We start from the raw sequence: 22,596 nt of genomic DNA, 5'->3' as shown, positions 1-22,596 counted from the left end.
TCTTTTCCAGCTCTGCCTGCCTGCCTGCTGTGATAGGGTATTCTGATGTGCTCCCAGCCATATGGCAAGCTTCCCCCGGCAGGCATGACACCTGTGGGGGACACCTGTGGTTGACCGCTATCCCAGTGACTCCCTGAGGTCCATTTATTTAATGCAGAGGTGAAGTGTTAGTAAGACAGTTTGGCTAAAAATATAAAGGCAAATCATCCAATCCAGCTTTTCAGATGACATTTTAAAATCTCCATTTGTGTGGCTCCTATATCCCTTTGCTGGTTCAGAATTTGGGAAGAAAAGAGAGGAATGTTTCCTGTTTCCTGTATGCCCCTCCCCGCAGAAAAAAAGAATACATATATCCATGGCTACATGTGGAAAAATTGAAATTCCTTGGAGTTGGAAGGGAATTACTAAAGTTCAGGGGGAAGTACCTGGCAGCGTTATTAAACCCAACTTGGGTCCATTCACCCAAGCACGGTAAAGCCAATCTACTGTTGCTGGGTTGTGGTGATGGAAAGTGCAGCGTTTATTGCAGGTGCCAAACAAGGAGCATGGGGCAGCTAATGCTCAAAAGTCCTGAACTCCTTGATGGCTTTCCAGGTAAGATTTTTAAAGACTGTGAGGGAGAGAGTTTCAGCGTATGTGATCAGCTCAAGGACATTCTTCTGACTGGTTGGTCGTGAGGTAACTAGAAGTCAATATCATCAACCTTCTGGTTCCAGTCAGTCTGGGGCTCTACATGCTTGTGGTCAGCATGCAGTTAACTTCTTCCACCTGGTGGGGGTTTCAGTATCTGCAAAACAGCTCAAAGGACATGGCTCAGAGTATTATCTATAGCCTTTGAGGAGAACTAAAGGTACTTGACTTTGCTTAATGGCTAAACTATTATTATTTTGTCTTGCTTGACTATTTTCCTTTGTTTCTGCATTTTCTCACTTCTCTGATTAAGTTTATTCTTTGGAATTTAGGGAAGGTGTAGGAGGTTAAAGTTTTTCCACAAGCAAGAAGCAGATGGAGGAGTGGGCGGGGCAGGGGGCGTCTGTCCCTGGGAGGCCCCATAAGGTCCTGCCTGGTTACAGCTGTATCTATTAAAATGTGAACTTGTATTCATTTGGATGACATGATTTGGTGTCTGGCATGTACTTCAACAGAGTCCAAGAGGAGGGGTGCAAGTGGGTAGACGTATAGATACATTAAGACCAGCCTTTTTCATGTCTGCAAGTTTTTGCATCCTCTCAATCAAATTAAGAGAATAATTATACCATTCTCTCTAGCTTTCCACATGTTTGACATTTTCCATAATAAAAAGTTTTAGAATGTGTATTACTTCCAACCAGCAATCTCACTTTTAGGAATTTATTTCATAGAAATAACTGTATCAGCCCTTATGGATATATATCTATGAGGATGTTTATTGAAACACTGTATGGGAAAAATTTGGAAATAACATAATGATCATTAATAAGAAAATGGTTATATAAACAATATATATGTTGACCTTATTAAGGAGAGTAAATAAGGGGAAACAATTTTGTGCAACATCGAGGAAAACTCACACCATCTACTTCATCCTTTATTCTTAAGTATGAACAGACAGGAATCACCAAATATGTAGGGGAAAAAATTGCAGCATGAAAGAGAAAGGGCCAAGGTAAACAGAAAAACAGACCCTAGAGGAAGCAAAGACAGTACAGGAAACTTCAAACAAACAAACAACAGCTCTCATTAGTATGTTCAGAGCGATCCAAGAATTCATAATATCCATTTTAAAATGACATGAAATCAGGTAATAGAAAAAGAAAGCGCTTTTAGAGATTAAAGATAGGCTGTCCAGAAATTCAATAGAAGGTCTTGAGGAAAATAAGATGAAGACATAGAGAAAAAAAGGGAAAGAGAATAGAGACAGTAGAGAAAAGAGAAGTCAAGGTAGTCCAAAAGCTCTGATACAGCCACTGTGGAAAACACTGTGGAGGTTCCTCAAAAAAATAAAAATAAAACTACCATATGATCCAGCAATCCCACTTCTGGGTATTTGCCCAAAGGAAATGAAATCACTATCTTGGAGAGATCTCTGCTCTCCCATGTTCACTGCAGCATTATTCACAATAGGCAAAATATAGAAAAAACCTACCTGTCCATCAGTGGATGAATGAATAAAGAAAATGTGATATAGATATAGATAGACAGATAAAGATACATAGAAATCTAGATAGATAGAGATAAGTATCTATATCTGTCTCTCTATATCTATTATGTTTTCATATAATATATATAATGGAATATTATTCAACCATGAAAAGAAGGACATCCTGCCATTTGTGACAACATGGATGGACCTTGAGGGCATTGTGCTAAATGAAATAAGTCAGACAAATATTGTATGACATCATATGTAGTTGAATCTTTAAAAGCTGAATTCGTAGAAATAAAGAGTAGAATGATGGTTACCAGGACTGGGGGAAGGGGCGGGGCAGGGGAAGGAAGTGGAAAGATGTTGGCCAAAGGGAACAAGCTTCCAGTTATAAGATGAATAAGTTCTGGAGATCTAATGTACAGCATGGTTATTACAGTTAATAATACCGTATTATATACTTGAAAGTTGCCAAGAGAGTAGATCTTAAATATTCTCACCACAAAAAAAGAAATGTTAATTATGTGACATGATGGAGGTGTTAGCTAATATTATAGTGGTCATCGTTTTGCTATACAGAGTGTTAACAAATCAACATGTTGCACGCCTTTAACTTATACAATGTTTTATCTCAATTATACCTCAATAGAGCTGGAAAAAGAAAAGGCTCCAACATCTAACCAATAGGAGTCTCAAAAAGTAAATCCAGAGAGAATGCCAGGGGGAAAGGGAAGAAGACATTTTGAAGGAAATAATTGAACATTCCCCAAAACTGGAGAAAGACACAAACCTTAAGATTGAAACAGCCGACCAAGAGCAGAGGACAATGATTAACAAAAAATTTAAAGCCTCATCCTCTGAAATTTACAAACACTAAGAATAAGCACAATATGTTAAAAGATACCCGAGAGAGAGAACTGAAGAGGGATGTGAATTGGGCTCATACCAGCCTTCTCATCAGCAGCATTAAATGCTGGAAACTCATTGCTCAAGCATGGGCCTCAGACCACAGACAAGATCATCATCTGGGGGCTTATTAGAAATGTAGGTCTCAGGGACTTCCCTGGTGGTGCAGTGGTTAAGAATCCGCCTGCCAGTGCAGGGGACACGGGTTCGACCCCTGGTCCGGGAAGATCCCACATGCCGCAGAGCAGCTAAGCCCACGTGCCACAACTACTGAGCCCGCGTGCCACAACTACTGAAGCCCGTGCGCCTAGAGCCCGTGCTCTGCAACAAGAGAAGTCACCACAATGAGAAGCCCGCGCACCACAAGGAAGAGTAGCCCCCGCTCGCCGCAACTAGAAAAAGCCCACGCGCAGCAACGAAGACCCAATGCAGCCAAAAATAAATAAATAAATTTATTAAAACAACAAAAAGAATTGCAGGTCTCAGGCCCACCCCAGACCCACCAGTCAGGATCTGCATTTTCACAAGATCCCAGGTGATTCATGTGCACACGGACAGGCTAGAGCACATAGGATGATGACTTCATGGTATGAGAAAAAAATTATTATGAACTAAGAATTCTATGCCCAATGATCAGTCAAGTATAAGGACAGAATCAAAGCACTTTAAGGCAGAATACAAAAACTTTGTCATTCTAGTGAGTGATGTTGATAATGGGGGAGGCTATGAATGTGTGGAGGCAGGGAGTAGATGGGAAATCTCTTTACCTTCCTCTCAATTTTGTTGTAAAGCTAAAACTGCTCTAAGAATAGTCTTTCTTTTTTTAAAAGGTGGTATTTAAAGCTATAAATGTAACCAATAAAAATGTAATTATTAAACATTGGAAGACAGCAAGAAAAGGAGAGATTAAGTGAACTAAATTCTCATCTTTCATCATCTTTCATACCAGGAAGTCAATAGATATTGTCTAAATTATTAAGTCAGTAAATTGTGATATATTTTGTAGAGTTAAGGAAGTAAGCCTTAGAAGAACTAAAAATAGTAACAGGATATTTTTTTCCTCTTGTTACTCAATGATTCTTTTTTTAAAAATATTTATTTATTTACTAGGTTGCGCCGGGTCTTAGTTGCAGCAGGCAGCCTCCTTAGTTGCGGCATGCGAACTCTTAGTTGTGGCATGCATGTGGGATCTAGTTCCCTGCCCAGGGGTCGAGCCTGGGTCCCCTGCATTGGTAGCATGGAGTCTTAACCACTGAGCCACTAGGGAAGTCCCTCAATGATTCTTTTTTAAAGCTGAGAGGTAATGACTTATTTTGAGGTCTCACTGAAATGTCCCTGTGCACAGATTAGAATAACATAAACAAGCTCCAAAATTTTATTGTCGTAACACATTAAAAGTTAATTTACTAACAGTTGCAGTCCAATGAAGGCTATTTCTGGTCAGTAAGCAGTTTTCCTCCAGTTCAGGGATCCAGGCCACTTTCTTCTTGTGATCCAGGCCACTTGTATCCTTCTTGTGATATCCTGCAGGTCTTGGACTCTTTTGCACGTAGCATGAATGGGGAAGGAGAGCATGAAAAAGGCAGACTCACTTCCTAAATGACCTGGCCCCCAAAGGACATCCTCACTTCCACTTTCACTCCCTTGGAGAGAACTAGTCATGGCCCCATCTAGATGTCAGGAGGGCTTGTAAATGTAGTTCTTGGTGACAGTTCTATGTCATGAAGGGTGAGCTCAAATTTTTGGTGGGCAACAAACCATTTCTGCCACACTCTGTATCCATATAGTTATGTATAAATGGCATGTACACCTTGCACCTCCTCAGAAGGGCATGTGGGTTCCAGACACTGCAAAGTCAAGTGCCCTGCAGATAGAAAGGATGGTGTGTTGATCAGATTTGCTCTGAGTTGTTTGAATATTAATTCCTTTCCCTTGCTCTGATATCATTTAAACAAGCACCTTTTTATAGTCATTTCCTTTCACTTAGTAGATCTGTCTCTTGTAACTGGATGTCCTCTTTGTAAATTAATAAATCAGTGTTATAATGGGACAGTGGAAGGAGGTGTGGAAAGAGACCGGGCAACATGCTGCTCCCTGGTAGCAGCTTCAGTAACACGTGTGTGACTTTGAACTGGTTATGTAACCTCTCCACTCCTTGGTATCCTTATCTGTAAAATAAGGGACTTGTTGGGCTTTGCCAACCCTTTCTGTTCTAAATTTTTATTACTTTATAATTCTCTCCATCAGTGAACTGATCATATTGAGTTTCTGGAGTGCGGTCAGAGTGACCACAGCCTGGACTAGAAGTTCCCACATAAGTATAGCAACTCTTAAAGTCCTTTTCACCACAGCCACCCCTGCAATCTGTCACAGAGACATCAAACTTGAATAGTGAGACTCTAAAGAAAAACAGAGGTTGAGAGACAGTGTGGTAGCAAGGAATCTGCCTCATGATGAGAAATCTCCATCAGTACCAGAAGAGAAAGCTTTTATAGGGATTCAGCTCATCAGCCCCACCACAAAGCCCTCCTCAACAAAAAGGGTGATAAATTTTCCCAGGCACTTAACAGTTCATAAAGCAGTCACCATCCCCACAAGGTAAGCAGAATAGGTTATTAATTTCATTACATATTTAGGGTTTTTTTAAATAAGTTCATGGTTCAAATATTAAAAAGTACAGGGGCTCCCCTGGTGGTGCAGTGGTTGAGAATCTGCCTGCTAATGCAGGGGACACGGGTTCGAGCCCTGGTCTGGGAGGATCCCACATGCCGCGGAGCAACTAGGCCCGTGAGCCACAACTACTGAGCGTGCGCGTCTGGAGCCTGTGCTCCGCAACAAGAGAGGCCGCGACAGTGAGAGGCCCGCGCACCGCAGTGAAGAGTGGCCCCCGCTTGCCACAAGTAGAGAAAGCCCTTGCACAGAAACGAAGACCCAACACAGCCAAAAATAAATAAATAAATAAATAAATAAATAAACTCCTACCCCCAACATCTTCTTTAAAAAAAAAAAAAAAGTACAAAAATGCATGTGTTGAAAAGTCCCCCATCTGCCCAGTTCTCACCCCTCATCCTCCCACCCCACCCCCGAAAGAAATAAGTACTTGTCTTAGTTTTTTGTCATTTCAGAGACTTTCACATATATGTATTCTTTTCCCTCCTCTTATATTCATTATACACTGTTCTGAGCTTGCTTTAATTTATCAGAGATTTCTTTCTATTATCTGTACATAAAAATCAACCTATGTTCTATAGAAATCTATCTATAATTTATTTTATCAGTTTTATTTGTTTCTAGTCTTTTGTGAACGCAAACCATGCTTTAGTAATTTAAGTAGAGTTGTACGTAAGTCATTTCACACACTTGTGTATGAAGGTATACATAAATTCCTCAGAGTGGTAGTTTTGATAGATACTTTCAAATTGCCCTTCGTTGACCCATTTGATAGATGAGCAAAGGTGGTAAGAACTTATGGTTGCAAATCAAGGGCAGTACACAGCTTGGTGCTCACAGGTATGATTTTCCTGAGTTGGAGCTGCATGGGTGTGAGTAGGTCTAGTACTGTAAGCTGACGCCGGCTGCCGTGAGGTGGGCAAGCAGGACAGCTCACCAGAGTGCAAGCTGGAGGAGTGAAGCTTGGCTGCTGCATGTTGGGAGGTCACAGGGCAGATGTGAGCTCAGTGCTTCCAATGTCTGAGCAGGCACTTTGTGAGCCAGGAGCCCAGGGTGTGGGCACCGGCTTGTAGGAGGCTCCAGAAATAGCAGTTACACACACATTACAGGGTAGCCTTTGAGCCAGGTGGCCAGGAGGTGGCTCTCTGTGCCGGTCAGGTTCCTGCTACCCACACCTGGGTTCACTGGGTCTTAGATTTGGGACAGTGATAGGGCAGTGGCAGAGTTGTGGCCAACCACAATGTCACTTAAGCGTCAGTGAGGGCTAGTGGAGTAGTTTTGTTAAAGTGGAGCAGCCTTGCTTGCATATTTTAAGTAATAAAATATGTATTGATATATATGTGTGTCGTTATATATTCTTATATAATATTTATATTATATATAATATATCTAAATATCTTATATATTTATATTATTTATATACAGTAGTCACATATATTACTTATATAATATATATAACATGTATAATATAAAGTATATTTTAAATACATATATGCATATATAAATTATATATACGTATAAACATATATAAATTATACAAACATAAATTATACATATTTATATATAAATTATATTTTAAATACATATTTACATAAATATTTAAATAATGGAATTTTTTTCATATACTTTATTTTTTAGAGCAATTTTAGGTTCACAGAAAAATTAAGTGGAAAGTACAGAGAGTTGCCATATGCCTCCTCTCCCACACATGCGTAGTCTCTCCCATTAACAACATCCTGCACCAGAGTGGTATGTTTATTACAACTGATGAACGTACATTGAACGTCATTATCACCCAAAGTCTGCAGTTCACATTAGGGTTCACTTTTGGTGTTGTACATTCTGTGGGTTGACAAGTATATTTTTTATTCTTGTTCTTAGTGCTACATTAACACATTTATTTAGCTAGTAACACTATGAGGTCGGTGCTGTTATTACCCCCATTTAGGGAAGAGGAAACTGAGGCATGTAAGGTTAAGTGACTTGCCCACGGTCACATATCTAGTGAGTGTTGGAACTGAATTTGAAACTAGGCAGGGTGACTTAGCATGTGTTCTTAACTGCTATGCTCTACTGCCTCTAACTTGATTCCCCAGTACCTGGGGTTCTATTTCCTCTTCCCACTACTCCTTCAGGTGAGAGAAAAGGGCTCCCTCTGTTCTTACTTACCTGGCTTTCCCAGAGCCTCACTGCCTGTTTGAGGAATCTTTGCACAACTTCTGTCGTTCTCTACAGCAGTGGTGCTGTGGGTTAGCACAGGTGCACAGGTTAGCACAGATTCCTGGGTGCTGTGGCCATGACCCTGAGGATTATCAGTGAGGGGGACAGAGGGGGAAAGGCAGAGTGAGGCTGGGAGTGATCGAGAGGGGAAAGGAGCAGTACAGCAACACTGGCCTCAGCGTCCAAAGAGATCTGAGATTAAAGGACAGCAGTGAAATTTGGGGGAGGGAAGAATATGGGACCAGTCCCTTTGAGAGACCAAAGAACAGACAGTATGGGACTTCTGGCTCTAGGTCACAGCAACAATCAGGCTTTTCACTCATTCACTTATTTGTTCATAATCTCCTGTTATTCGGAGGGAAAATTCTGATAATTGGAGGGTCTTTTGTTTGTTGAAAAGGGTGATGGAGGAGGGTGACGTTACATGCTTTTGGAAGAGCTTGAACACAGCTAAATTGTTCTGCAGAAGAAAAGGAGAGAGTTTAGGAAGCCCAAAAGGAAGATCTAGAGTTGCACTGTCCAGTATGGTGGCCACATGTGCTATTGAGCACTTCAGATGTGGCTAGTCCTAACTGAGATGTCTGTAAGTGTAAAATTCACATTGGATTTTGATGACTTAGTAGGGAAAAAAGAATGCAGACTGTCTCAGTAATAATTGTTTATATCGGACAATTGAAATGATATGTTGAAATGATATGTTGAAATGATAATATGTTGAAATGATAATATTTTGGGTATATTAAGTAAAATAAAATATATTATTAAAATTAATTGTACTTTCTTTACCTTTTCTTAAATGTTACTACTAGAATTTTTTAAATTATATATTTGATTTGCATTATATTTCTACTGGACTGTGGTGATCCAGAAGGAAGGGACAAGAACCATGAAGACTCAGGACTGTAGGGGAAAATTCATGAGAGAGGGAAGCCCTATAGCTGATGACAGAAAGCAAGATGTGGGAAAAATTAATCGATGAGGTTTGGGGAGGGTAATGGGTGTGATGCACAATGTAGTCTCTCACTCCAGTCTTCCCTATGAGATCTTTAGTAAAATCCACATTATTTTTTAATAAAACAAATTAAAAATAATTTCCTTTGGAGAAACTCATGTCTTCTCTTGAGGTGACTAAAAGCGTCTGGGTCCTAGCAAAACTGTGTTTGAATTTCACTGGCCTATATCTGGGGCCTAAATGAAATCAGTTAACTAGAAAAAGAGTTACAGATACTCTACCTCTTTATATTCTAGTCGACATGTCCAATGAACTCAAGAGTTTCCAGACTATCCTTGAGTCACTTTTAAGAGAAAGTAGTTTTCTTCTTTCCCCACATATGTTTTTTTCCCTGTTAACTTTTTGCTAATGTGGCCAAATTGAGAGAGTTGATTATCGAGGGAGGCTTTGAATCAATATGGGATTGCTGGCTCATCAAATTCAAATTCAAGTCATCACCAATGTTGCTACCTAATAGTTGCTTAATGAATTTTGTACTTTGGGAGTTGTGAAGCTGAATTGTCAGGGAGTGAACCTTCCGGGATACAGCTGTTTTTAATCATCTTGCATATCAGATTTGAGGCATAACTGAAAAGATGTTTGCGGACAGTGGCCAGCATACCTGACTCTGCTTTCTTGACCTGTGAATAAGAAGAATGTCAGAAACAGGAACTTAATCTGAAGCTTTGTAATTAGGATTGTGGCTGACATTCTGGTGTGAATTTTGGGAAGGAAAATGCTAAAGGAAGTTACAGAAAACTTGAGGGAATAGAGAGAAGGAAGTTAACTGACTTTCTAATGAGCCAAGTAATTTGTAAAAGTAACAGTAGCGGTAAATTTGAGGGGATGTGGTCTCAAAGGAAGGACTACATTCTAATGACTTACTGTTCAACTCATCCTTAGCCTGGTATTTCCCCCATTTCCATCTCCTTTTGCGGGATGAAGTAATGAGCCTCTGAAAACTAACATGGCTGAACTGATTTTAGAAATTTACTGTCTTTAACACTAAAGTGTGATGTGTGCATGGCTTTCTATATAATAACTGAAATATCAGGAAAATGGTCCAGGTTGATTATAACGGGTGATTTAGTACCCCTGAACTGAATGCAGTGTAGCAACAGAGATAGTAAATGTAGTGGAGGGTGAGGAGAGGAAGTTATGTAGGGGCATGAAAAAAGGGATTGAAATGGGAAAAAATGTCTATTTTGTGTAACCCTCAGTAAATATGGATTTTGTAGATATGTCTGACTTTAAACCAGGGGCATTTCACTGAAATTCAGATAGACTTTATTTATTTTTTTAAAACAATTTATTTGTTTGTTTGTTTATTATTGGCTGCGTTGGGTCTTCCTTGCTGCACGCGGGCTTTCTCTATTTGCAGCGAGCGGGGGCTTCTCTTCGTTGTGGTGCCTGGGCTTCTCATTGCAGTGGCTTCTCTTGTTGTGGAGCATGGGCTCTAGGCGCGGGCTTCAGTAGTTTTGGCTTGCGGGCTCTAGAGCACAGGCTCAGTAGTTGTGGCTCACGGGCTTAGTTGCTCCGCGGCATGTGGGATCTTCCCAGACCAGGGATCTAACCCGTGTCCCCTGCATTGGCAGGTGGATTCTTAACCCTGTGCCACCCAGGAAGTCCTCAGATAGACTTTTAATCGGCTTTGATTTCCAGAGAATGTCCCTTGAATTTTTATAAAATTTTCAAGATTTCCCCTCTGAGTTTCCATGATTGCCTTAAGCTTATTTCATGTATTTTATTGGAACCAGAGTAATAAATGAATGATTTGATTGTTAAAGTGTTAGACAAAGAGCCAGACAATAAGGTAGTCTGCATAAATTCAGAATTTTCTCTTTAATCGAAGGCTGGGTTGTGATCAGAGCTTTGAGGTTGGAATGGCTGAATTAATCCAAGTGGATGAATTAATTTTCCTGACTGTTTAGTGTTAGCCACAATTATACAGATTTCAAGGTGGATGAAAGTAATGAACCTGATTTTGTAGCCATCACACAAGAATGTATTCTTCCAAATGGCCTCTGTCCCTCTGTTCACTCTGCAAGGATAAAAGCATATGTGACAGATGTGGCCACTGGCCAAAACAGTATTTAAAGCCCTCTTTTGGAATTGACTTCAGAGCCTGAATAGACTCTTTTTAATAATCTTGGCCGTCGCATATCTTCATCCTTTAGGGATAGATTTGGTATTTGGAAAACATCAAGCAGCATTCTCAGCTAAATCTTGTAAATGAGGTGGATGATGAATTTGGATGACACCCTTTGAGGTCAAAAATCAAATATGACTAAATATGACTATAGAATATTGAAAACGTTTTGCTAGTAGCTTCAAATACCTCAAATTAACTTTGAAATCAGTTCCAATAAAGGAGTGGCCAAAGTATTTGGAGCAAAGACAGTGCCCTTGGAACATGGAAGTATAGAGTCTGCCAAGGTGACTGTTCTAAAATGGATTACACCAATTTAGATGTTTGTTTAAAAAATCAATCGCATCACTTTCTGGGCACAGTGAAATGTAATAGGAAGAATCGCGAAAGCCAGAGGGATCCACTTCCACCCCTTTTGGCTCTGAGTGACCTTGGACAAGTTATTTAAGCTGTCTTAGCTTCTGCTTCAAAATTAGCAATTGGAGATAATAATTTCCACTGAGACTGTTGTGAGGGTTAGAAATACGGTATGTAAAACACCACATATATTACTGGCCTACACATAGTACAGGGTTTGTGATTATTTGATGGATTTATTTATACCGAGCCTTATTTCAAAATGGATTAAAAGTAACTTAACTGCTTGTTTTCCACCTCTACGTAGCCTTATTTAGGAAAGGGTAATAATAAATGTACCATGTGCTCTAGTCATTATATTAACTTTTTTTTTTTGCTTTTTAAAAACAGTATATTGATCTGTTAAATACTAACTATGGTATGTGCAGAAAATGCACTAATGAATGTTAAATAGCCCTTAAAACGTATCAGACATGATTCTAAGTTTTATCCATATATATAAAATGTTAACTTGTAGTATATCTATTAACTTGTATCATCCAGTAACCATGTGATATAAGTACTATTGGATTGACCAAAAAGTTCGTTTGGGTTTTTCGTAAGATGTTATGAAAAAACCCGAACGAACTTTTTGGTCAACCCAATATTACTATGCCCACTTTAGAGATGGTAGAATTGGAATATTTCCTGTGATTAAATTATTCAGAGTCAAAGAGCTAGTAAGTGCTGAAACCACGATGCAAATTCAGGCAGTATGTCACCCACACCTGTCGCCACACTACTACAATACCTCATTAAGGATAGTGAATGACAGGATGGTCCCTTAGGGATAAATGTGGTATTTGAAAACTAATAAGCACCATTTATAGCCAACTCTTGTAAACAAGGTAGGGGATAATCCTTTGGAGTCAAAAGTCAAATATGACTAAATATGAGAATAGAATATTGAGAACAATTTGCTGGTAACTTCAAACCCCATAAATTAACTTCAAAAGCTGTTCCCATAAAGGAGTGGCCAAGTGTTTTGTTTTTTTTTTTTTGTGGTACGTGGGCCTCTCACTGTTGTGGCCTCTCCCGTTGTGGAGCACAGGCTCCGGACGCGCAGGCTCAGTGGCCATGGCTCATGGGCCTAGCCGCTCCGCGGCATGTGGGATCTTCCCGGACCGGGGCATGAACCCATGTCCCCTGCATCGGCAGGCGGACTCTCAACCACTGCGCCACCAGGGAAGCCCGCCAAAGTGTTCTGAGCAATGGCAGTGGCCTTGAAACATGCAAATAAAGAGTCTACAATGGCTAGTTGAGAAGGACCAGGACCCACCAACCTGTGTTGAGCAGGTGCTAGAAGGCAAATCCAGCTGCGGTATGGACAAAAGTGTAGTCCAGCAGGCAGTCCACTATCTCTAAGGGATCAACAAGTGGCCATCCAGACAAGCCGTTGGCATTCTTGATCCAGAAAATAGGGTATCCAAGGTGGTGAGGCAGCCAACATTGGGTCAGTCTGTCCACAGGTGAAGAACCCAGATCACTGGATTAAGGGACAGATCCACCAGAGCTTTCCACTGGCCAAACCCAAAGAGAAGCCAGAGCAACAGGGAGCTGTTGATGCAGCCCAAAGAGGCCAGCCTCGCAGGGCACAGGCAGGGTAGGGAAGGTGCAGAGTGGATCTGAAGAGGGAAACAAGATGTCCAGCCCCCATGTCTTCATCAAAGCTGGACAGGGTCAAGGACACAGTCCTGAGGTCCAACCAGAGACCTCAGTCTGGTTGACATCTGGTACTCAACTCATTCTGAAACCATTACCAATACTATCTGCCAAGCCATGCTTCACAATTTCAGGCATAAGGATATCAGAGAAACCAAAATGATAGTTTGCTGAGGCAAGATAACTCTGTGTGAGGAGGCTTTTTCTGACCATGTAAGCCTATTTAAACTGGTAATGATTTTAGGAAGGTGAAATGTGTGTTCTGTATCCATCTTGGCTCCCAGTATCATTAAATTTAATTTCCAAATGATTCAAAGGAGATTAATCTTTAATAAACTGTAGTCTTTTTTATTTCTGTCTTTTATATGTTACTCTTATAAATAGACATATTGTGTTTAGAAGAGCTGATGACTTGAGTAGGGTTCTTGATGTCCTTTGGATTCCCTAGTAGATGTTTTATGATTGATCTAACTCATGGAAGGGAAACACATTTATAGGCTAGGGAAGGTAGATAAGAATACCTGGGTATTCCTATTCTGTCATCTTTTTTTTTTTTAATGAGAACCACTAATCTCCCAGCCTATGCAGATTGCGTGTGTGTGTGTGTGTGTGTGTGTGTGTGTGTGTGCACGTTTACATGCCCACTACATCCAGGGCATAATCTTGTTTGGCAACCACAGCTTTTGTTATGGAAATTAATAGTCTCAGTGTCATAGACGGCCCCTCCAGTGGCTTGGTGGCAGACGTCATGTTGACTGGAACAGTACGTGTGCGGGTGGATTAGGATAGGCTGCAGTCCCAAGAAATAGAACTTCCCTTCCAACTCCAGCAGGGCAAGACAAGCAACATTCATCAAGTCTACAGGAGGTAGTTGTACTACTTTAAATATATGCAAAAATATAAAAACTTATATAAATGGAATCATATTGTTCATTCTAGTTTTCTCAGAGGAGAGAATGGCTAGTACAGACTTTCTTCTTCTTTTCCCACTTCTCTCCTCTCTACCTTCGTGTGTTTTCCCTGCACCTGCATTACTACCCCACCCCTTCCCCATACTCACACAATACTCTCCAGGTTAATAATCTGGTGTCATTCTTTTTTTCTGTTTTACATTTCATTTTGTCTTCAGTCAGGCCCTTCTAAAACTACTTCTGAATGTGTTAAAAGAAACAGTCTATTGGACATTGTTATTAACAACTTCTTAAGGACAGATCAACCAAAGTAATGATAGCCTCCCCTTCTATTCATGCCAAACCAACAGGGGCCTCAGCTAACATTATGAGCTACCTGGATTCAATTGCTGAATCATGAAATGTTTTTATTTCTAAATGGTGCACTGCAGTGGAGTTCCCTCCCTCTGTTCACTTCTTCCAACTCAGCTGTGGAACATTCCAGAACCAAGAGCCAGAAAGCCACCTGTGCTTCACCACAACCTGGATTCCCTCACTTCTGCATCCAAGATGCCGTAGCACCTCCTTTTCATGTCGTATGGCTGCTTCTGCAGAGGAGACTCTCTTGCCTGTGTCTTCCAGGTCATCCAGCCTTTTTGTAGAAGGGGAGGGATTTTCTTCAATCAGCTGTAACTCCTCCCATCTACTCTCCCAGCCTCCGGTGGTACATGGGTCATAATCAGGAATATTGGCTGGATGATGGCACTCCTCTCCTAGGCCTCAGTTCCTAGGATGTTTACGAGCTATGAAATCCAGAACCTATAAGAACAGTAGCACTCATATGATTCACAAAGGTGATGCAGTTGTTGTTTTAACTCTAGCTTCTTTTGGTAGCTGGAACCTATTTCTGTTTTGCATTCATCACCAGGTATTATAATCGCCAAAGCTGTCTGCCCTTGAAGGCTGGGATCATGGTTTAGAAACTTGCATCCCCCTTGCCTTGCACAGTGCCTGCTACATATCCAATAAATGCCAACTGGATCAGCGCCCTCAAATATAGGCAGAGGTTGAATCACTGGAGTTCTTTGGGCACTTAAAGCATCAGAAGAAGGTGGAGAAGTTCGCAGGGGCAGATGAGGTCGGTAAAGATTCAAGGTGGAAAGAAGAAATGAGTTCTCCAAAGGCTGGGCATGCCAATGTCCAGAAGGCCCCTGATATTGGAAAGTGGGAGGATAATTATTTTCTTTCTAGTCACTAAGAATTTACTGACTACCTACTATGTTCCCTCTGTACTTGGCACTGGGGAATCAGAGATAAATGACATGTCCTCTTTTCTCAAGGACTTCATATTTATAAAGAATTGCTACTCAGAATGACAGGTGCCGTAATATGATAGATAGATAGATAGATAGATAGAAAGGGTACAGTGAGGATGATGGGAGGGGTTAATCAGGCTTTATTACTCCCCTGCTTAAACACCCCCCAGTAGCATGCCAGTGCACTTGAAATAACTCTACCATGATGTACCAGGCCCTGCCCTGCTAGCCCCTTCCCAACTTTCCGTCCTCATCTCCTACCACATCATCCCTTGCTCAGTTCACAAACATTATTTCTGTCTTTGAACACAGCAAGTCCTTTCTCACCTCAAGGCCCTGCCCTCAGATCTTTAGTTGGCTGCCTCTTTCTTTATCATTCAGACCTCAGTGCCCATATCACCTCCTCTGGCCACTATAGGAGGCCCTCTCTCCTCGGTCAGTTTCTCTGCCATTACCCTATTTCATTTTCTTCATAAGACTTTTTGTTCCCTGATGTTATTTTATTTGTTTATTAACATAATTATTGTCTCTTCCCCTCTCCTTTCCCTCCACCCCCATGAACTAGAATGGTGGCTTCCTGAGAACAGAACAGCCTGTCTGGCTTGGCCATTGCTCTGCCTCTATGCCTGGAGAACATTGCCTGGAGGCTGGCACGTAATAAACATTCATTAGGTATGAACTTGCTTTCGGGAAGATAAGACAGATTCACCAAAGAAAAGATAGGTGAAAAATATGCTGAGGTCGGGCTTCCCTGGTGGCGCAGTGGTTGAGAGTCCGCCTGCTGATGCAGGGGACACAGGTTCGTGCCCCGGTCCGGGAAGATCCCACATGCCGCGGAGCGGCTGGGCCCGTGAGCCATGACCACTGAGCCTGCGCGTCCGGAGCCTGTGCTCCGCAACGGGAGAGGCCCCAACAGTGAGAGGCCCCAAAAGTGAGAGGCCCACGTACTGCAAAAAAAAAAAAAAAAAATGTGCTGAGGATAGGGAAGGCAGTTAGGGCTAGTGTCAGGACTTCGGGGTGTTAGAATACAGGGTGGAGGTGAAGCGTGAAGATGAGGCTAGGAGGAGTGATGTGGCCCAAGGGCTCTGTTTGTCAGGAGTAGGACTCAAGCACCAGAGCCTAGAGGCGGGGGCAGGGGCGGGGGTGGGCTAGAGGGGGTGACACCAGTTCTGCCAGCAGGTGTGTGACCTAGGCAATCACCTAACACCACCCGCCTCCATTTCCTCATTTTTAAAAGAGCTGACAATAATCTCTCTAAAGACGATAGACGAGTATGCTCTTCATAGGCTAGTGTGAGGATTAAATGAGTCGTTATGTGGCAAATGCCTAGTAATGTCTGGTAGATAGCTAGCTAAGCACCTGTACTATGTACTGGAGGGAGATCGCTGAAGAGTTTGAGAAATAGGGCTATGGGATTCAGATTTGCATTTAGAAAGATGAGCAGGTTGGCTCATAGTGAGGTGAGGATCGACTGGGGGGGACTGAGAAATTAGTCAAGGAAATTTTGTAGGCGAGAGGGACCGAGACAAGGTAGTGGCAGTGAGGATGATGCGAGAGCTATGAAGACAATGGACTTGGTCCTCAGTCTGGGGAAGGAGGTTAGGGAAAGGGACAACTCAGTAATGATTCCTGGACTGGGGACTTGGTGGTGCCTTTCAGCCATACAGGAAATACAGGAGGCGGGGCCAGGTTTGGGAGCTGAGATGTTCAGCTGTGGCAGGTTGAGATTGAGTGCTGTGGGAACTCCAGGTGGAGCTAGCCAGCCAGAGAAGCCCCACACCTTCCTGAACTGCAATATGATGCTAACACGCTTATTAGCACTGTACTTATTCGTACTTAATGTTAGCGCTTAATAGTTAGTGTTTATAATCTTTACTTTTTAAGCAAATACCGTGAGAAACATCTTGGTCCACATCTGAGTTTTTCCTTTGAGATTTCTATAAGTAGAGTTACTGGGGCAAAGGTATATTACCTTTTTAAGATTTTAATTCATCTTGCCAAATTGCTTTTCAAAAAGGTGGTACCAATCTCTATACCCACAATAACCTTGGATTCTTTCAAAACAGCCTCAGTGGGGTTTTTAAATAAATATCACCCTCAAAGTTGCCAGGGTACAGGGAACCATCCTCTCGTGCGCTACCGATGGACCTGACCACCAACGTCAGCTCCATCTTTAAAAGTTGGTATTTGCCTTTGTCCTAGAGAAATCCCTCAAATCGATGTCTGTTATTAATTAACATGCCACAAACACCACAACCCAAACTATATTCTTGAAACCACGGTGGTGAGTGAAATAGAAATGCTCCGTGCGTGCGGGAATACTCCCCTGAGGCTGGGGGAGGGGGTATAAGGACAATGCACCCAGTGAATAGAAAGCTCCACTGTAGCAAAACTGCATTATTTTGACAGTATTTTTCCCTAAAGTAGTGGTTTCTTGTGACTTTGTTTACCATAACTCAGTGTATGGACATGCATGGAAATCTCATTTCTTTTGGATCAGTGCTCTATGAGATGGCACCATTTGCTGGTCAAATACAATTTTAACCCAGAATAAACTAAAATCTCTTTCTGATGCACATATCGATAGATTTTCATCAAAGTGAAAAGGGAAAGTGCCATTTTCACTGAGGACAGTGTTTTGATCAGTTCTGCACATGGTTATCATGAATTCTTGGCTTGTTCAGGTGTTTTGGATGGTGGTTGTTGCGTTGCTAACGCTAAGCATGCACAGCTGACACACTGCAGGGCAACAGTACCCCGGGAAGTATCTGGCATGTTTGGTATCCCTCCCAGTGAATGCCTTCTTTGTGCTCAGCAGACTTAGATTTGTACATGAGTGTGGTTTTTATCTGTTGTCTTTTCCAGAGAGTCCTTATAAAGGAAACTTGGATAGACTGTTGTCGTCCATGTGTTGTATTGAATTGAATATTTGTTTTGTATTTTGCGTGACCCGCTGGAGGCCACCTAACCTGGGGGCCCTCAGCACCAGCATTTGCCTCTTCTGTTCAGTGCGTTAACCATCCATCTGGTCTGAATGGAGACTCGTACTTGGAAAACTTTCTTATACCTAGTTCACAGTCACTGTTCTCAGGGGTTAAATGAGAGGAGGCCACAGTTTTTCAAAGAAGACAGGGTCTAATTTGTATGAAGTGGGACTCTTATCAAGGAAGGAAGCAATAAGGATTGATCATCTCTGCTAAACCACAATTGTTTTCTAGTGAGTATTAGTCAGTGGTGGATCCATCAAAGAATGGCAGAAAGATGATACTTCTGCTTTAAGATGAACTTGGTAGCTCCAAAATGGCCTCCTTTACTACTGGGACTGTCATAGTGCCTGAAGGAAATTGCTTTCATTGTGGTGGGAGTTGAGTAGAATATAATGCATCAAAACATGAGAGAGTCCATCAGATGTTCCTGGTCCTCCTGGAGCTTTCTGCTATTACATTAAAGAGTTCACTTCCCACTTTTGTCCATTTGTAAGATGAGCTCTCCAAAAGAACACTATGAGAAAAGTTTACACATTTTAAAAATATATTTATTTATTTAGGCTGTGCCGGGTCTTATTTGCAGCACACGGGATCTTTAGTTACAGCATGCAAGATCTTTTTAGTTGTGGCATGTGGGCTCCTTAGTTGTGGCATGCATGTGGGATCTAGTTCCCCGACCAGGGATCGAAACTGGGCCCTCTGCCTTGGGAGCTCGGAATCTTACCTACTGGACCACCAGGGAAGTCCCTAAAAGTTTACACATGTTGAACCTATTTACCATAAATGTCTTGAAATCATAGGGATCCTGCTTGTTTTTGCTGTTCTCTACATCCTTTGTGTTTATTTCCATACGCTGTACACAGATTATGCTATAAAGCTATTTTGTGATAAGAATTGAGAGGTTGAAACCAAAGCTGTGTCTCTAGCTGCAAGTCCCTCTGAAAATAGGGAAAGAGACCTAACCATATTTTAAAGAAATAAGCGTGTTATCCAATATCAGCTATAATGCTAATTCATAGAATCAAAGAATTGTAGATCCAGGGTGTATGAGGGAAGTGAGTATTAGAAATTAGCTAGTCTGTGTTTCTTTAAGTGCATTTGTCAGAACACTGGCCTGTAGGAAAAAAGTGTTTCCCAGTCAAACAAGTTTGTGAACGGAGCATCCTGTATCTTCCTCCCCTTGAATATTCACAATGAAAAGTCAACTCGAAGTCAGCATTTCCCAGACTTATTTGACCACGGAGTCTTTTCTTGTCTAGGTAATAGGTGTTAACATCCTGCCATAGGAAATGAGTCCAGTCTCATGGTGGAGGTCCAGAAAATTGAGCCACTTAACCGGAGGCAACAGAGCCAGCAGTGCCAGGACGAGAATCCATTGATGGTTGATAGCCTCCCCCAGAATGGCTGCGAATTTGTATTGACAGCAACGGATCCAAAACATTCCAAGATTTTTTTTTTCCCTTGAAACTTATTTTAAAAATCGTTTCTAGTATAACTTAGATTTATCCCTTAGCAGATGGAAAATGTGTCAATTGTCTCATTCAATTTGGTAGTACTCTCTATTCATATGCATCAGAAACAGAACCTGAATAGTAAGCATGGTGGGGAACTAACGGCTCAAGAGGCTCTCAGTCTGAGGGGTGGGGAAGGGAGAAAGCCAGTAAGCAATTACACAAGGAGATATGTAATTACAAATTACGACACGTGCTACGAAGAAGATGAACTATGTGCTCTCAGGCTGAGCTTAAATTTGCAATCACTTTTGAATTGACCGAGATTCAGATGGGATCAATAACAGCTGTTTTTATGGTATCTTGGTACTCAACTCCCGCCTACAGTCTGAACCACGTAATAGCCCCTCCCCCCTTCTTGTTTTTCCAGCCGGGTGGAGCAGAATGAGAGCGCAGTGAGCCGGCCCAGCCCCTCTTCCAGCCGTCGCCGACGCCCACCATGAACCACTTGGAGGCGGCCGCGGAGGTGGAGGTGACGGACGAGGCGGCAGGCGGGGAGGTGAACGAGTCGGTGGAGGCCGACCTGGAGCACCCGGAGGTGGAGGAGGAGCAGCAGCAGCACCATGCGGGCCGCCCCCTGCGCGGGCGCGCCGTCGAGGACCTCCGCGCCCAGCCCGGGCCGCAGCAGCAGCAGGAGGAGGAGGAGCGCGGGGAGTGCCTGGCGCGCTCCGCCAGCACGGAGAGCGGCTTCCACAACCACACGGACACGGCCGAGGGCGACGTGATTGCCGCAGCGCGCGAGGGCTACGACGCCGAGCGCGCGCAGGACCCCGAGGACGAGAGCGCGTACGCAGTGCAGTACCGGCCCGAGGCCGAGGAGTACACGGAGCAGGCGGAGGCCGAGCACGCCGAGGCCACGCACCGCCGCGCGCTGCCCAACCACTTGCACTTCCACTCGCTGGAGCACGAGGAGGCCATGAACGCTGCCTACTCGGGCTACGTCTACACGCACCGGCTCTTCCACCGCGGCGAGGACGAGCCCTATGCCGAGCCCTACGCCGACTACGGGGGCCTCCAGGAGCACGTGTACGAGGAAATCGGGGACGCACCCGAGCTGGACGCGCGCGACGGCCTGCGGCTGTACGAGCAGGAGCGAGACGAGGCGGCCGCCTACCGCCAGGAGGCCCTGGGCGCGCGGCTGCACCACTACGACGAGCGCTCCGACGGCGAGTCCGACAGCCCCGAGAAGGAGGCCGAGTTCGCGCCCTACCCGCGCATGGACAGCTACGAGCAGGAAGAGGACATCGACCAGATCGTGGCCGAGGTCAAGCAGAGCATGAGCTCGCAGAGCCTCGACAAGGCGGCCGAGGACATGCCTGAGGCCGAGCAGGACCTGGAGCGCGCCCCCACCCCGGGCGGGGGCCGGCCGGACAGCCCCGGGCTACAGGCGCCGGCGGGGCAGCAGAGGGCGGCTGGCGGCGAGGCGGTGCAGCGGTACAGCAAGGAGAAGAGGGATGCCATCTCGCTGGCCATCAAGGACATCAAGGAGGCCATCGAGGAGGTGAAAACCAGGACCATACGCTCGCCTTATACCCCCGACGAGCCCAAAGAGCCCATCTGGGTCATGCGCCAGGACATTAGTCCCACCAGGGATTGTGACGACCAGAGGCCGGTGGATGGAGATGTAAGTGTGTGCGGGTTCAGGCCCGCTCAGCTCCACGCGCGGCCAGGAGGGGAGACGGGCGCTCGGTGGCATCGTTTGTCATTGGGAAATGACTTGATGAGAGAAACGATCTGTGGGGATGCTCAGAAACAGCTTGTGCTTAAGCGCGCCTGAGTGAAACACAGGTGGGAGGGAGTTAAGTGTTGAGAAGTTGCCGTAAATCAGTGGTTCTCAAACTGTTCCTGGAGCACTTGTTCAGAAATTGATTTCCAGGCGCACCGCTTTCCATACCCTAGTTTCCCACTTAGAAGGTATGGGGCGGGGCCTGAGAATTTGTATTTCTAACGTCAAATAAAAAAACAGGTCTGGATTGAGTAAGGAGAGACTTTATTGGAAAGCATTATTGCAAAGGGGAAAGGTCCTATTGTAACAGGGGAAGGGGGACTGTTGCAGTAGCAGAACCTCTGTAAGATCTGCAAGCATCTCTAGAGTTAGGCACAAAGGGGGTTCTTTTGGAGGGAGGAGTAAACAAGGCTTGGAAGAACAAGGTGTGAGGAAGTGGGATGAAGCACGGCTTGAACATTGCCCATGAAAGAGTGTTTTAACCTGACATCAGCCTATTCCCAGGAGGGGCTGTTGAGTAGGGGTGGTAAGCTGGCCAAAGTTCAGGGACCTGGAAGAAGGCGAGGAGCTTCATCAAAGGCTGGTTAATAAGCATTTTGTCTGGATTAATCAGCAGTTCAACTAACCATTTGTCAGGCAAAGAATGTAAATTTGGAGGGTCTGTGTCTGGCCTTGTCATAGGTAAACAAGGGAGCACCTGTGAGCTACTCAAGTCTAATGGGAAGGTAGGTTCTTTGCCTAAGCCATTTCCAGAACACAAAACGAGGGCAGGGGAGCCCTTAACCTTTGCTGTTTTCCAGGATCTCAGGGCTCAGGTGAAACTCAACGTTGTCACTAATAAGTTCCCAGGTGATGTTAATGCTGCTGGTCCCAGGACCATAATTTGAGAACCACTGCCTTAAAGCAACCCTTAAAAGTTTGGGATGGATAGTGTGGCCTCTTCGGAGGAAATCAAGGAAATCCTTCTGCCTTTCGGGGGTGTCTGCAGTTTTTTCACTGTGACTTTCAGGAAGGGCTTAGTTTTCATCTCTGGTGGTACCAGAGTGT

At 43.5% G+C, this 22,596-nt stretch overlaps 1 protein-coding gene across 3 annotated transcripts in view; it reads left to right on the top strand.

Moving 5' to 3' along the window:
• APBA1 (amyloid beta precursor protein binding family A member 1) overlaps positions 1-22,596 on the top strand; it is a 239,651-nt gene that overhangs the window by 138,262 nt on the left and 78,793 nt on the right. For all 3 annotated transcript variants that reach the window (XM_022573543.2, XM_089913286.1, XM_089913285.1), the window contains exon 2: positions 20,194-21,447. In XM_022573543.2, coding sequence (XP_022429251.1) covers positions 20,263-21,447 — 1,185 coding nt within the window. In that variant the 5' untranslated portion in view covers positions 20,194-20,262. The remainder of the gene's footprint in view (positions 1-20,193; positions 21,448-22,596) is intronic.

This window comes from Delphinapterus leucas, chromosome 6, assembly GCF_059928025.1.
Source record: "Delphinapterus leucas isolate spDelLeu-1000000601 "Yukka" chromosome 6, BTC_Dleu_Yukka2, whole genome shotgun sequence".
Taxonomy (NCBI): Eukaryota; Metazoa; Chordata; class Mammalia; order Artiodactyla; family Monodontidae; genus Delphinapterus; species Delphinapterus leucas.
Note: the sequence above shows the minus strand (reverse complement) of the source record. Positions and strands in the feature narration are given on the sequence as shown.